The sequence below is a fragment of the Coregonus lavaretus genome (genome assembly GCF_964263955.1).
Source record: "Coregonus lavaretus genome assembly, chromosome: 21".
Classification (NCBI taxonomy): domain Eukaryota; kingdom Metazoa; phylum Chordata; class Actinopteri; order Salmoniformes; family Salmonidae; genus Coregonus; species Coregonus lavaretus.
The window spans coordinates 40,864,784-40,879,619 of record NC_140008.1 but is presented as its reverse complement, the minus strand read 5'-3'; the positions used below and the strand labels follow the sequence as shown (position 1 = coordinate 40,879,619).

Below are 14,836 nucleotides of genomic sequence, written 5' to 3'. Positions count from 1 at the left end.
CGGAACAGCTGATGTTCTCATGCATGCTTCAGTGTTGCTTGCCTCGAAGCGTGCATAGAAGTAATTTAGCTCGCCTGGTAGGCCTGTGTCACTGGGCAGCTCGCGGCTGTGCTTCCCTTTGTAGTCTGTAATAGTTTGCAAGCCCTGCCACATCCGACGAGTGTCGGAGCCGGTGTAGTACGATTCAATCTTAGTCCTGTATTGACGCTTTGCCTGTTTGATGGTTCGTCTGAGGGCATAGCGGGATTTCTTATAAGCGTCCGGGTTAGAGTCCCACTCTTTGAAAGCAGCAGCTCTATCTTTTAGCTCAGTGTGGATGTTGCCTGTAATCCATGGCTTCTGGTTGGAGTATGTACGTACGGTCACAGTGGGGACGACGTCATCAATACACTTATTGATGAAGCCAGTGACTGATATGGTATACTCGTCAATGCCATCGGAAGAATCCCGGAACATATTCCAGTCTGTGCTAGCAAAACAGTCTTGTAGCTTAGCATCTGCATCATCTGAGCACTTCTTTATTGACCGAGTCACTGGTGCTTCCTGCTTTAGTTTTTGCTTGTATGCAGCAATCAGGAGGATAGAATTATGGTCAGATTTGCCAAATGGGGGGCGAGGGAGAGCTTTGTACGCGTCTCTGTGTGTTGTGTAAAGGTGGTCTAGAGTTTTTTTTCCCTCTGGTTGCACATTTAACATGCTGGTAGAAATTAGGCAAAACGGATTTAAGTTTCCCTGGATTAAAGTCCCCGGCCACTAGGAGTGCCGCCTCTGGATGAGCGTTTTCCTGTTTGCTTATGGCCTTATACAGCTCATTGAGTGCGGCCTTAGTGCCAGCATCGGTTTGTGGTGGTAAATAGACAGCTACGAAAAATATAGATGAAAACCCTCTTGGTAAATAGTGTGGTCTACAGCTTATCATGAGATACTCTACCTCAGGTGAGCAAAACCTTGATACTTCCTTAATATTAGATTTTGTGACCCAGCTGCTGTTTACAAATATACACAGACCTCCACCCCTTGTCTTACCGGAGGCGGCTGTTCTATCTTGCCGATGCAGTGTAAACCCCGCCAGCTGTATGTTATCCATGTCGTCGTTCAGCCACGACTCGGTGAAACATAAGATATTACAGTTTTTAATGTCCCGTTGGTAGGATATTCATGATCGTAGCCCGTCTATTTTGTTATCCAATGATTGTACGTTGGCTAACAGGACTGATGGTAGAGGCAGATTACCCACTCGCCGTCGGATCCTTATGAGGCTACCCCGACCTACGTCCCCGATATTTCCGTCTCAGGGATTTGGGCCTTGTCGGTGTCTAAAGTAAATCCTTCGCGTCTGACTCATTAAAGAAAAAATCTTCAGCCAGTACGAGGTGAGTAATCGCTGTCCTGATATCCAGAAGCTCTTTTCAGTCATAAGAGACGGTGGCAGAAACATTATGTACAAAATAAGTTAGAAATAACGCAATAAAACACACACAATAGCACAATTGGTTAGGAGCCCGTAAAACGGCAGCCATCTCCTCCGGCGCCATTCTGGAGATGCACCTTGTGCTGGGGACAATAAAAGGCCACTCTAAAATGTGCAGTTTTATCACAAACACAATGCCACGGATGTCTCAAGTTTTGAGGGAGCGTGCAATTGGCACGGTCACTGCAGGAATGTCCACCAGAGCTGTTGTCAGATAATTTAATGTTAATTTCTCTACCATAGGCCGCCTCCAACGTCGTTTTAGAGAATTTGGCAGTACGTCCAACCGGCCTCACAACTGCAGACCACGTGTAATCACACCAGCCCAGGACCTCCACATCCGGCTTCTTCACCTGCGGGATTGTCTGAGACCAGCCACCCAGACAGCTGATGAAACTGAGGAGTATTTCTGTCTGTAATAAAGCCCTTTTGTGGGGAAAAAACTCATTCTGATTGGCTGGGCCTGGCTCCCCCATTGCTACGCCCCTGCCCAGTCATGTGAAATCCATAGAAATCCATTTTTTATTTTATTTATTTTTTGTCATTTTTTAGCAGACGCTCTTATCCAGAGCAACTTACAGTTAGTGAGTGCATACATGTTCATACTGGTCCCCCGTGGGAATCGAACCCACAACCCTGGCGTTGCAAGCGCCATTATTTCAATTACTGATTTCCTTATATGAACTTTAACTCAGTAAAATCATTGAAATTGTCGCATTTATGTTTTTGTTCAGTTTATATTTGAGCAATTTCTATTTTAAATAGAGTATATGTATATTTTTTTACATTTACATTTTAGTCATTTAGCAGACACTCTTATCCAGAGCGACTTACAGTTAGTGAGTGCATACATTTTCATACTGGCCCCCCGTGGGAAACGAACCCACAACCCTGGCGTTGCAAGCGCCATGCTCTACCAACTGAGCTACATGGGACTCTGATTTGATCATAAAACGAATTATGCAACCTGTAGATTCGTTTCCTCTTCTCTGTATTGCTATAGCCTCTCTATGATGTGCTTATTTACAGGTAACATTTAGTTAATTAGCCATAGAGTATAGTCTACCACAGGATGGCGATACAATATTCTATATGGTTTCATAGCCCCCCCACTCCCCTCCACGTACCTTTCCCTTCTGCTCTGCTCTCCCTCATTCAGGAGCGACAAAAACGCAGACGCCCACCTACCGCTGCCTCCACTCACTTTCTTTCACAGCTACTCAAGATGGCGGCAGCTTCCTCCATACAGCCGCCGAGCGTTCACTCTTTAAACCAGGAAAATGCACCTTTCCTGGATTCTGACAGCCCGGAGATCCGGCAGGATGAGGACGCAGCTTCCGAGGGGACCAGTCTCCGAGACTTACCCGATTTGGAACCGGAGGAAATTGAGAAGAGGCTGGAGAAAACTCGCCACGAGCTGAGCAACAGGAGGAAAATCCTCATTAAAAACCTGCCACAAGATACAACCAACCAGGTGCGCTATTCTATTTTTTGACAGATGGAGTGAAAGGTGGTTTGTTGTAGGCTAGGCTAATGTTTTGCGTCTCTCTCAAAGTAAAAAATAATTTCGGGCGTGCTCTTATGCAATACTTTGCTATACTTAGTTGTAGTTTATTTGCAGAAAAACGAGCATAATAAACTTAAACGGTTTGAGAGAACCATTAATGTTGCTGCGAGTCTTGTCTATGCTATGCGATCGGGAATTATCATATTCATATGCAAACAGCAGCATTTATAGCAGGCTAATTCCTAGAAAGAATGTTAAGGCTATACAATGTAAATTCTGAAAGGCAGTTAACGACGACCGCGCTCCAGGCGCGTTATTTTGGGGGGTTTACATGCAGCGAGGAATTATATCAAACAGACAACTGTGGCCTCAAGTTTGTTAATCATTTCTACAATGTGACCGATGCACCCAAATATTTGCCACTAGAGATAACTCCTGCCGTAGCTTAGGCAACAATTTATCAAACAGAAGTGAAGCCAATATAAATGGTAAAAAAAAAAAATTTTTGCCTAACTGCGCAGACATGCACTTGATATTAAACGTTTTATTTGTAAGGTATACGCGACTCGTTTTTGATGTTGCGAAATGACAATCAACTCGCTACAATATGGCATTCTCTACTACGACGTTCAACGGACATTTGTATTTGCACATCAAACAGTTGAAAATGATTAAACGCTTATAATATTTTATTAAGATATTATAAACATTTAACATGAACTGTTTTTATAGTAGGACAATAGGCTTATTTGAATTCAGCAGGTGGGAAAATGTGTTGGTATTCATTCTCTTGCACTGTCCATAATGTTTAGGCTATAGCCTAATAATAGCCCTGTACTAACATTATTACTAACAATACACTTCAATTCTGCACAAACCTATAGGCCTAGATATATTGATCAAATCAGGATTGGAATTTGTTTATGAACTTGAGAATTCCCAATGTAATATCCCATTTCTGTAACTGCTTGTATTAAAGTGGGTCCATTATTATTATTTTTTGTCATTTTAGCAGACGCTCTTGTCCAGAGCGACTTACAGGAGCAATTAGGGTTAAGTGCCTTGCTTAAGGGCACATCGACAGATTTTTCACCTAGTCGGCTCGGGGATTAGAACCAGCGACCTTTCGGTTACTGGCACAACGCTCTCACCCACTAAGCTACCTGCCGCCCACTATGTTATAGTCCATTGTGTTCTAGCCTAGTGGGTAGGCTATAATACTGTTCCATTCAGTCATACTGTATGGTCTTGAGGTATACATAATAAACTAGAGGCTGATTGTGAGTTCCTCCAGGCTGTAGCAGCCAGCTAACATTTCCCAGCCAGAGGCAGGCAGGGTGCCAGGGCAGGGAGACAACCAGGAAGAACCAACATACACAGAGCCCAGCGCTGCTGGAGGACCTAGTGAAACAGTATGAGAAACACTATAAAGCCAGAGATACACATAGAGAGCCAAGCAGGTGAGGTGAAGAGACAGAGAGAGAAAGACGTGGTTTCCACATTATTACACTCTAAAAAATGCTGGGTTGTTTGGTTGACCTAACTGCTGGGTTGCAGGCATTGGGTCACTTAGCTGAGTTGTTTTCTTTAAAAACAGATGGGTTATTGACGCTGGTTGCTGGGTTATTGGTGCTGGGTTATTGAGATATGACTGAAGCCATAGTTTAGTAGGGGTGTGGCTTTCAGATAATTATTTTTAGCCAACCATGAGAGTAAATGTCATTCCTGTTCTTCTGTGCTGTTGTATAGTTATCACATGTTAAAGTTGAACACTTACATTTTTGTAGCTTCAATGAGGCTTACAGAAGTGCATGAGTACCCTAAAAGCATATGTAAATCCCATTGTTGGGATACAATAAGGTGGTATACCATATATTAATATGTAATAAATAATCTTAATATTATAGAACAATGTGTAAAATGCAACAACAAAAAAATAAGAAAAAGTTGAATCTGCAGTATGTAAACTTAACATGATGAACAGGAATGACATTTACTCTCACCGGTGGCCAATAAGATCTAGCTGAAAGGCATGCCCCTAATAAGCCACGCCTCCTGAAAATAACCTAAGTATTACATTAAAAGACCCAGCTGCTAGGTCAACCCAGCATGAGAGTAAAAAATACTTCACTGATGGTTAAATTAACCCATGTTTGGGTAATCCTAACAACCCAACTTGTTGGGTTATTCATGCAACCCAACTGGCTGCGTAAAGTAACCCAGCATGTGTTCTGTCCAATATTTACCCAGCACTGGGTTACTAAATAAGCCAAATTGGGTTGTTTTTAACCCAGCATTTTTAAGAGTGTAGTGTCAACTCAACTCAGAAGCCGACATGGCAGATACCAGCCGGGGTCCTTGAGCACTATTTCATGAGGAAGAGAAGAGAAGGTAGTGAGGAACTGAGAGAAGAAAACCAGTCTGCTCCAACTCAATGTATCAGGTCTCATGTCTCCCACAGACCTGGTATGTGTGCCTTTGTGTGTACAGTGCCTTCAGAAAGTATTCACACCCGTTGACTTTTTCCACATTTTGTTGTGTTACAGCCTGAATTGAAAAATGTATTACATTTAGATTTTGTGTCACTGATCTACACACAATACCCCATAATATCAAAGTGGAATTATGTTTTTAGAAATGTTTACAATTTAGTACAAAATGAAAAGCTGAAATGACTGAAGTCAATAAGTATTTAACCCCTTTGTTATGGCAAGCCTAAATAAGTTCAGGAGTAAAAATGTGCTTAACAAGTCATAATAAGTTGCATGGACTACCCCATCTCTGTACCCCACACACAATTATCTGTAAGGTCCCTCAGTCGAATAGTGATTTCCAAGCACAGATTCAACAACAAAGACCAGGGAGGTCTTGCAATGCCTCGCAAAGACACCTATTGGTAGATGGGTAGAAATAAAAAACATTGAATATCCCTTTGAGCATGGTGAAGTTATTCATTAAACTTTGGATGGTGTATCAATGCACCCACTCACTACAAAGATACAGTCGTCCTTCCTAAGTCAGTTGACGGAGAGGAAGGAAACCGCTCAGAGATTTCACCATGAGGTAAATATTGATTTTAAACCGGTTACCGAGTTAAATGGCTGTGATAGGAGAAACTGAGGATGGATCAACAACATTGTAGTTACTCCACAATACTAACTTAAATGACAGAGTGAAAAGAAGGAAGCCTGTACAGAATACAAATATTCCAAAACAATAAGCCACTAAGGTAAAACTGCAAGAAATGTGGCAAAGAAATTAACTTTTTGTCCTGAATACAAAGCATTATGTTTGGGGCAAATTCAACACATCACTGAGTACCACTCTTCATATGTTCAAGCATGGTGGTGGCTGCATCATGTAATGGGTATGCTTGTCATTGGCAAGGACTAGGGAGTTTTTTAGGATAAGCACAGGCAAATTCCTAGATGAAAACCCGGTCCAGTCTGCTTTCCAACAGACACTGGGACAATAACCTAAAATGCAAGGCCAATTATACACTGGAGTCACTTACCAAGATGACATTGAATGTTCCTGAGTGGCCTGGTTACAGTTTTGACTTAAATCGGCTTGAAAATCCATGACAAAACTTGAAAATGGCTGTCTAGCAATGATCAACAACCAACTTGACAGCGCATGAAGAATCTTTTAAAGAAAGATGGGCAAATATTGTACAATACAGGGTTGCAAAGCTCTTAGAGATGTAACCAGAAAGACACAGCTGTAATCGCTGCCAAAAGTGATTCTAACATCTATATTACTGTTTTATTTTACATTAATTAAAACAAATATTAGAATTTGTCTTCCACTTTGACATTACAGAATATTTAGTGTGGATCGTTGTATGAGCCTGACTAGCTGCATTTTAACGGCGTCCTTGGCCAGGATGGATGGTGTCAGATATATAGCTATGCTGACCCTCCTCAGGTCAACGGGAGGGAGGAGGGGAGTGGTATGGAGGTAGGGAGGTGGAGGTAGGGAGGAAGCAGGTTGAGAGAGGAGATGAATGTTAATGGAGGTGGAGGATAGAGAGGGTTTTCCTTTCCCATGAACCAGGTCTCTCTTGGAAAATAGATTTCATCTCAGTGAGACTAACCTGGATAAATAAGGTTAAATAGAAAAATATGACAGTGAGGGATAAGGGGTGAGGCATGGGGGAGGTTTGAGGGAGGAGGGAGGATGAGGCATCAAACTACCCCCTCACCTCCTGCTATCAGTTAAGCTGTTCAATTATTTAGAGCCTCTCTGGAACAGGTGAGACTCACGCAGGTGGTGTGTGTGTGTGTGTCACCCTCTCTCTGCCCACCCCTCTCCTGGATAGTATGGCTGCGCGTGTCACTAGCAGATAACAGTTCTAAAATCTACCTCTCGAAGAACGGCACGTACCCTACATTGCCACCTTGCACACACAAAACACACTCAATATCTGTGGCGAGTGATTTTGAAAGGAGTCAGGCGCAAGAGGGTAAATCACAGAATAAAAGGGTTTATTCCGAAAATAACAGCGGTAAGCAGCAATGCGTCAAACACTCCAGTGCGTAAATCAGGCGCACTGGGAAACAACAAGGCACACGGGTGAAATATCCCAGCGATACAAAATACAAGGAGCTCCACCGAGCTAAACTAACCTCCACAATAAACAATCACACACAAAGACAAGGGGGCAGAGGGAACACGTATACAGGTACTGATGAGGGGAAATGAACCAGGTCCCTTCCAGGACGTCCTCTTGCAGCTAGCAGGTTGTCCAACCGGATGGCCATGTCCACCAGCTGGTCGAAAGTCAACATGGTATCCTGGCAGGCTAGCTCCCTTTGGACGTCCTCTTGCAGGCTGCACCGAAAGCTGTCAATGAGTACGAAACTCCAAGGGAAAGTCCTGCGCGGTCCTCATCCCCTGCCTCAGGTGGACCAGCCGCTCACCCGCCTCTCTACCTTCGGGCGGGTGATCGAAGACGGCCCGGAAGAGGCGAGCGAACTCCCCGTAGTTGTTGGCTCCTCCTTCACTCCAGACCGCGTTGGCCCACTCCAGGGCTTTCCCCGAGAGGCAGGGGACAAGGGCGGACACCTTCTCCCGCTCCGATGGAGCCAGACTGATGGTCGAGAAGTATAGGTCCAGTTGCAGGAGGAATCCCTGGCAGCGGGCAGCTGTCCCGTCATAATCCCTAGGTCGGGATAGATCAATCCCTCTGGGTGCTGGGGTGTGGGTGTCTGGATCCGGTCACTCAGCTGGTCCCGAAGGGTCGGGTCCTCTCCTCTCCAGGCGTTGGACGACCTGGAGAACCCGATCCATCGCTTCTCCCAAGCTGGCTAGCATCGTCTTGGTGTGTGATTCTGTGGCGAGTGATTTTGAAAGGAGTCAGGTGCAGGAGGGTAAATCACAGAATAAAAGGATTTATTCAGAAAAGCACAATGCGTCAAACACTCCAGTGCGTAAATAAGGCGTACTGGGAAACAACAAGGCACACGGGTGAAATATCCCGGCGATACAAAATACAAGGAGCTTCACCGAGCTAAACTAACCTCCACAATAAATAATCACACACAAAGACAAGGGGGCAGATGAAACACTTATACAGGTACTGATGAGGGGATATGAACCAGGTGTGTGTAATAAACAAGACAAAACAAATGGAATGATGAGATGAGGAGTGGCAGTGGCTAGAAGGCCGGTGACGACGAACGCCGAAGCCTGCCCGAACAAGGAGAGGAAGACAATATCACATGCACAAATACACAAAAAACTCCATGCACAAACACACACAAATACACCTGCATACAAATACATTCACCTCCAAAATGATTGGCACACTTAATAAAGATGAGCAAAAAGACTGTATAAAATATATAATACAAATACTGAGCTATATTGTATGCTCAAAAACAATATTATTTTATACTAATACAATTGCTCAGAGAAAAATTATTGATATCCTTCTGTCTGCACTCATGGACTTCAAACCACAGGTTTTCAATGGGGTTCAAGTCCAGAGACGGAGATGGCCATTGCAAAATGTAGATTTTTGTGGTCAATTAACAATTTCTTTGTGGATTTTGATGTGTGCTTGGGGTCATTGTCTTGCTGGAAGATCCACTTGCGGCCAAGTTTCAGCCTGCTGACAGAGGCAGCCAGGAATTTGGCTAAAATGTACTGGTACTTGGTAGAATTCATGATGCCGTTGACGTTTAACAAGGGCCCCAGGACCAGTGGAAGCATAACAGCCCCATAACATGAATGATCCACCACTATATTTTACAGTAGGTATGAGGTTGTTTTCTGCATATGTGTTCTTCTTTCGACGCCAAACCCACCACTGGGGTGCATGGCCAAAGAGCTCTATTTTAGTCTCATCTGACCATAGCACCCGGTTGGTTGTTCGTTGCTCTCAATAAAGGCTTTTTTACGGCAACCCTTCCAAATAGCCTATTGGCATGGATGTGGTGTCTAATTGTATATTTGGCATGGGGACAAGATACACTTGACCCTAAGATGGGACCAAGTTCTGTAATTCTCCAACTGTGGCTATTGGACTTTTCTTGCCTCCCGAACCATCTTCCCCACTGTGCGTGGGGACAAGATACACTTGGGTCCTCTACCAGGCAAGTTTACGACTGTTCCAGTGGTTTAAAACTTCTTAATGGTTGCCGTAATAGTGGTAAATGATACATTTGTTTTTTCATTTGTTTTTTTGAAACCCATTGCCTGATTTATGAAAGTCAACAACCATTTGTCTCTTTTCATTTGTGAGTTCTTTGCCTTTCCCCATTGTGATGGATGACAAAGGGATTTTACATGGGTGTTACCTCATTTGTATACCCTAGTGAAACAGGAAGCCATAGAAGGCCACAATACAGTTCCTTAAAATGAGATTAACTTAAAAATCAAATCAAATCAAATCAAATTTTATTTGCCACATGCGCCGAATACAACAGGTGCAGACGTTACAGTGAAATGCTTACTTACAGCCCTTAACCAACAGTGCATTTATTTTTAATAAAAAAGTAAAATGAAACAACAACAAAAAAGTGTTGAGAAAAAAAGAGCAGAAGTAAAATAAAATAACAGTAGGGAGGCTATATATACAGGGGGGTACCGGTGCAGAGTCAATGTGCGGGGGCACCGGCTAGTTGAGGTAGTTGAAGTAATATGTACATGTGGGTAGAGTTAAAGTGACTATGCATAAATAATTAACAGAGTAGCAGCAGCGTAAAAAGATGGGGTGGGGGGGCAGTGCAAATAGTCCGGGTAGCCATGATTAGCTGTTCAGGAGTCTTATGGCTTGGGGGTAGAAGCTGTTGAGAAGTCTTTTGGACCTAGACTTGGCACTCCGGTACCGCTTGCCGTGCGGTAACAGAGAGAACAGTCTATGACTAGGGTGGCTGAAGTCTTTGACAATTTTGAGGGCCTTCCTCTGACACCGCCTCGTATAGAGGTCCTGGATGGCAGGAAGCTTGGCCCCAGTGATGTACTGGGCCGTATGCACTACCCTCTGTAGTGCCTTGCGGTCGGAGGCCAAGCAGTTGCCATACCAGGCGGTGATGCAACCAGTCAGGATGCTCTCGATGGTGCAGCTGTAGAATTTTTTGAGGATCTGAGGACCCATGCCGAATCTTTTCAGTCTCCTGAGGGGGAATAGGCTAGAAGAACGTAGAATGTTAATGCAGATGTTATTTTATTTATAAGAATCTTTAGGTGTGCCAATAATTTTGACACATATATATATTCTCTGAGCAATTGTATTAGTATAAAATAATATAATTTTCACATTATTGGGAGCATACAATATAACTCTCTGATTGTCCGAGTGTGACCCCCTCCCAATGGGTTATGTACAGTCTTTTTTGCTCAGCTTTATCAAGGGATGCCAATCATTTTGGAGGTGACTATACATTCTTTTGAATAGATTATTATCAGTATTGATATAATGGTATAATGGTATTCTTCTCACTGAGTAGCTCCCTAAGGAGACTGAAATAGCTGACATACAGCTGAGTGGTGCAGCCTGCCTGACTGAGACTTGGTGTAGGAGCTAGCTGCCTGGCTGACTGGTGTAGAGCTAGCTGCCTGGCTGACTGGTGTAGAGCTAGCTGCCTGCTGACTGGTGTAGAGCTAGCTGCCTGGCTGACTGCTGTAGAGCTAGCTGTCTGGCTGACTGGTGTAGAGCTAGCTGCCTGCTGACTGGTGTAGAGCTAGCTGCCTGGCTGACTGCTGTAGAGCTAGCTGCCTGCTGACTGCTGTAGAGCTAGCTGCCTGGCTGACTGGTGTAGAGCTAGCTGCCTGGCTGACTGCTGTAGAGCTAGCTGCCTGGCTGACTGGTGTAGAGCTAGCTGCCTGGCTGACTGGTGTAGAGCTAGCTGCCTGGCTGACTGCTGTAGAGCTAGCTGCCTGGCTGACTGCTGTAGAGCTAGCTGCCTGGCTGACTGGTGTAGAGCTAGCTGTCTGGCTGACTGGTGTAGAGCTAGCTGTCTGGGTGACTGCTGTAGAGCTAGCTGTCTGGCTGACTGGTGTAGAGCTAGCTGCCTGGCTGACTGCTGTAGAGCTAGCTGCCTGGCTGACTGGTGTAGAGCTAGCTGCCTGGCTGACTGGTGTAAAGCTAGCTGCCTGGCTGACTGGTGTAGAGCTAGCTGTCTGGCTGACTGCTGTAGAGCTAGCTGCCTGGCTGACTGCTGTAGAGCTAGCTGCCTGGCTGACTGGTGTAGAGCTAGCTGCCTGGCTGACTGGTGTAGAGCTAGCTGCCTGGCTGACTGGTGTAGAGCTAGCTGTCTGGCTGACTGGTGTAGAGCTAGCTGTCTGGCTGACTGGTGTAGAGCTAGCTGCCTGGCTGACTGCTGTAGAGCTAGCTGCCTGGCTGACTGCTGTAGAGCTAGCTGCCTGGCTGACTGGTGTAGAGCTAGCTGTCTGGGTGACTGCTGTAGAGCTAGCTGTCTGGCTGACTGGTGTAGAGCTAGCTGTCTGGCTGACTGGTGTAGAGCTAGCTGCCTGGCTGACTGGTGTAGAGCTAGCTGCCTGGCTGACTTGTGTAGAGCTAGCTGCCTGCTGACGGGTGTAGAGCTAGCTGCCTGCTGAGGGGTGGTCATTAGAGCAGCATGATGCCTGGTTACACACTGTGGAGCACAGTCTCTATTCACAGTTCCATTCACTCTCTCATCACACGCTCACAGATTATTACACTGTTATTATCAGAGCTTGTCCAGAATAATTGACTTGAGAAGCATTGAGAAGACTACCGGCAACTTAAAGTGGAATATGTTGCATTCACAGTAGCCTATGACATTTCATACTGTATACAGCAATTCCACTGAAATATAAACATTTGTATTACATTCACAACAGCATATCCATCCACATAATACTACTATTTCTCGCCTCCATGTCCCTATCTCCCTCTCTGTTCAACACTCAGCTCTCCCCTGAAGAAAGTCAAACCTAAACACAGTTGACAGTGAATAAACAGTAGTCTCGTATTACCAGACTGAATGCCGCTGCAATAAACAGAGCAGGGACTGAGCCTGTGGAGAGAGAGAAAGTAGAGAGTGGAGAGAGTAGAGGGAGAGAGAGACAGAGAGAGAGAGTGGAGAGAGTAAAGGGAGAGAGAGACAGAGAGAGAGAGAGTGGAGAGAGTACAGGGAGAGAGAGACATAGAGTGGAGGGAGTAAAGGGAGAGAGAGACAGAGAGAGAGAGTGGAGAGAGTAAAGGGAGAGAGAGACAGAGAGAGAGAGAGAGGAGAGAGTACAGGGAGAGAGAGACATAGAGTGGAGGGAGTAAAGGGAGAGAGAGACAGAGAGAGAGAGTGGAGAGAGTAAAGGGAGAGAGAGACATAGAGAGAGAGTGGAGAGAGTAAAGGGAGAGAGAGACATGTGGAGAGAGTAAAGGGAGAGAGAGACATAGAGAGAGAGTGGAGAGAGTAAAGGGAGAGAGAGACAGAGAGAGAGAGTGGAGAGAGTAAAGGGAGAGAGAGACATAATTGAGAGAGTGGAGAGAGTAAAGGGAGAGAGAGACATAGAGTGGAGGGAGTAAAGGGAGAGAGAGACAGAGAGAGAGTGGAGAGAGTAAAGGGAGAGAGAGACATAGAGAGAGAGTGGAGAGAGTAAAGGGAGAGAGAGACATGTGGAGAGAGTAAAGGGAGAGAGAGAGACAGAGAGAGAGAGTGGAGAGAGTAAATGGAGAGAGAGACATAGAGAGAGAGTGGAGAGAGTAAAGGGAGAGAGAGACATAGAGAGAGAGTGGAGAGAGTAAAGGGAGAGAGAGACAGCGAGTGGAGAGAGTAAAGGGAGAGAGAGACAGAGAGAGAGTGGAGAGAGTAAATGGAGAGAGAGACCTAGAGAGAGAGTGGAGAGAGTAAAGGGAGAGAGAGACAGAGAGAGAGAGAGAGTGGAGAGAGTAAAGGGAGAGAGAGACAGAGAGAGAGAGTGGAGAGAGTAAAGGGAGAGAGAGACAGAGGGAGAGAGTGGAGAGAGTAAAGGGAGAGAGAGACATAGCGAGAGAGTGGAGAGAGAGACAGAGAGAGAGAGTGGAGAGAGAGACAGAGAGAGAGTGGAGAGAGTAAAGGGAGAGAGAGACAGAGAGAGATAGTGGAGAGAGTAAAGGGAGAGAGAGACAGAGAGAGTGGAGAGAGTAAAGGGAGAGAGTCAGAGAGAGATAGTGGAGAGAGTAAAGGGAGAGAGACATAGAGAGAGAGTGGAGAGAGTAAAGGGAGAGAGACATAGAGAGAGAGTGGAGAGAGTAAAGGGAGAGAGACATAGAGAGAGAGTGGAGAGAGTAAAGGGAGAGAGAGACAGAGAGAGAGTGGAGAGAGTAAAGGGAGAGAGAGACAGAGAGAGATAGTGGAGAGAGTAAAGGGAGAGAGAGTGGAGAGAGTAAAGGGAGAGAGACATAGAGAGAGAGTGGAGAGAGTGAAGGGAGAGAGAGACAGAGAGAGAGAGTGGAGAGAGTAAAGGGAGAGAGAGACATAGAGAGAGTGGAGAGAGTAAAGGGAGAGAGAGACAGAGAGAGAGAGTGGAGAGAGTAAAGGGAGAGAGAGACAGAGGGAGAGAGTGGAGAGAGTAAAGGGAGAGAGAGACATAGAGAGAGAGTGGAGAGAGAGACAGAGAGAGAGTGGAGAGAGTAAAGGGAGAGAGAGACAGAGAGAGATAGTGGAGAGAGTAAAGGGAGAGAGAGACAGAGAGAGTGGAGAGAGTAAAGGGAGAGAGAGACAGAGAGAGATAGTGGAGAGAGTAAAGGGAGAGAGACATAGAGAGAGAGAGTGGAGAGAGTAAAGGGAGAGAGACATAGAGAGAGAGTGGAGAGAGTAAAGGGAGAGAGTGGAGAGAGTAAAGGGAGAGAGAGACGGGGGGGGGGAGGTTGAGAGAGAGAGAGAGAGAGAGAGAGAGAGAGAGAGAGAGAGAGAGAGAGAGAGAGAGAGAGAGAGAGAGAGAGAGTTTGCTGCTTACTGCCTGCTTCTGGCCTTCTGCTAGCCGGTATAGTAGAGCCGATGGAGGAGAGAGTGAAGCAAGAAGGAGCAGCCTGTTTACCAGAGCCCATCTCGTTGTCTGTCATGCTATCTATTTGCCTGTTTGTCTAAGGCACTGCCTCAGAAGCTGTTATTGCGACTCACTCCCTGGTGGGAGCAGGATATCTTTATATCATTGTAGTCCAATTCTGTGTTCATTCTCCTTTTCCAGTTTATATTTCCGAAGCTGGGACTGACACTTAAAATCACTATAGTTCATGTGCATTCTGACTAAAACACCTGGGTACACCACATGACATATTGTGATCTATTTCCCCACAGATATCCTTAGACTTTGTGTGCTTCTGCACCTGCATTGCTTGCTCTTTGTGGTTTTAGGCTGGGTATTTGTATAGCACTGTGAAAACT

At 45.3% G+C, this 14,836-nt stretch overlaps 1 protein-coding gene across 1 annotated transcript in view; it reads left to right on the top strand.

Moving 5' to 3' along the window:
* The first annotated feature begins 2,692 nt into the window (after nt 1–2,692).
* The window catches only part of LOC311149155 (uncharacterized protein), a 42,757-nt gene continuing 30,613 nt past the window's right edge, over nt 2,693–14,836 (top strand). The window contains exon 1 of the mRNA XM_084186241.1: nt 2,693–2,945. Within this exon, the coding sequence (XP_084042367.1) occupies nt 2,697–2,945 (249 nt within the window). The 5' untranslated portion in view covers nt 2,693–2,696. The remainder of the gene's footprint in view (nt 2,946–14,836) is intronic.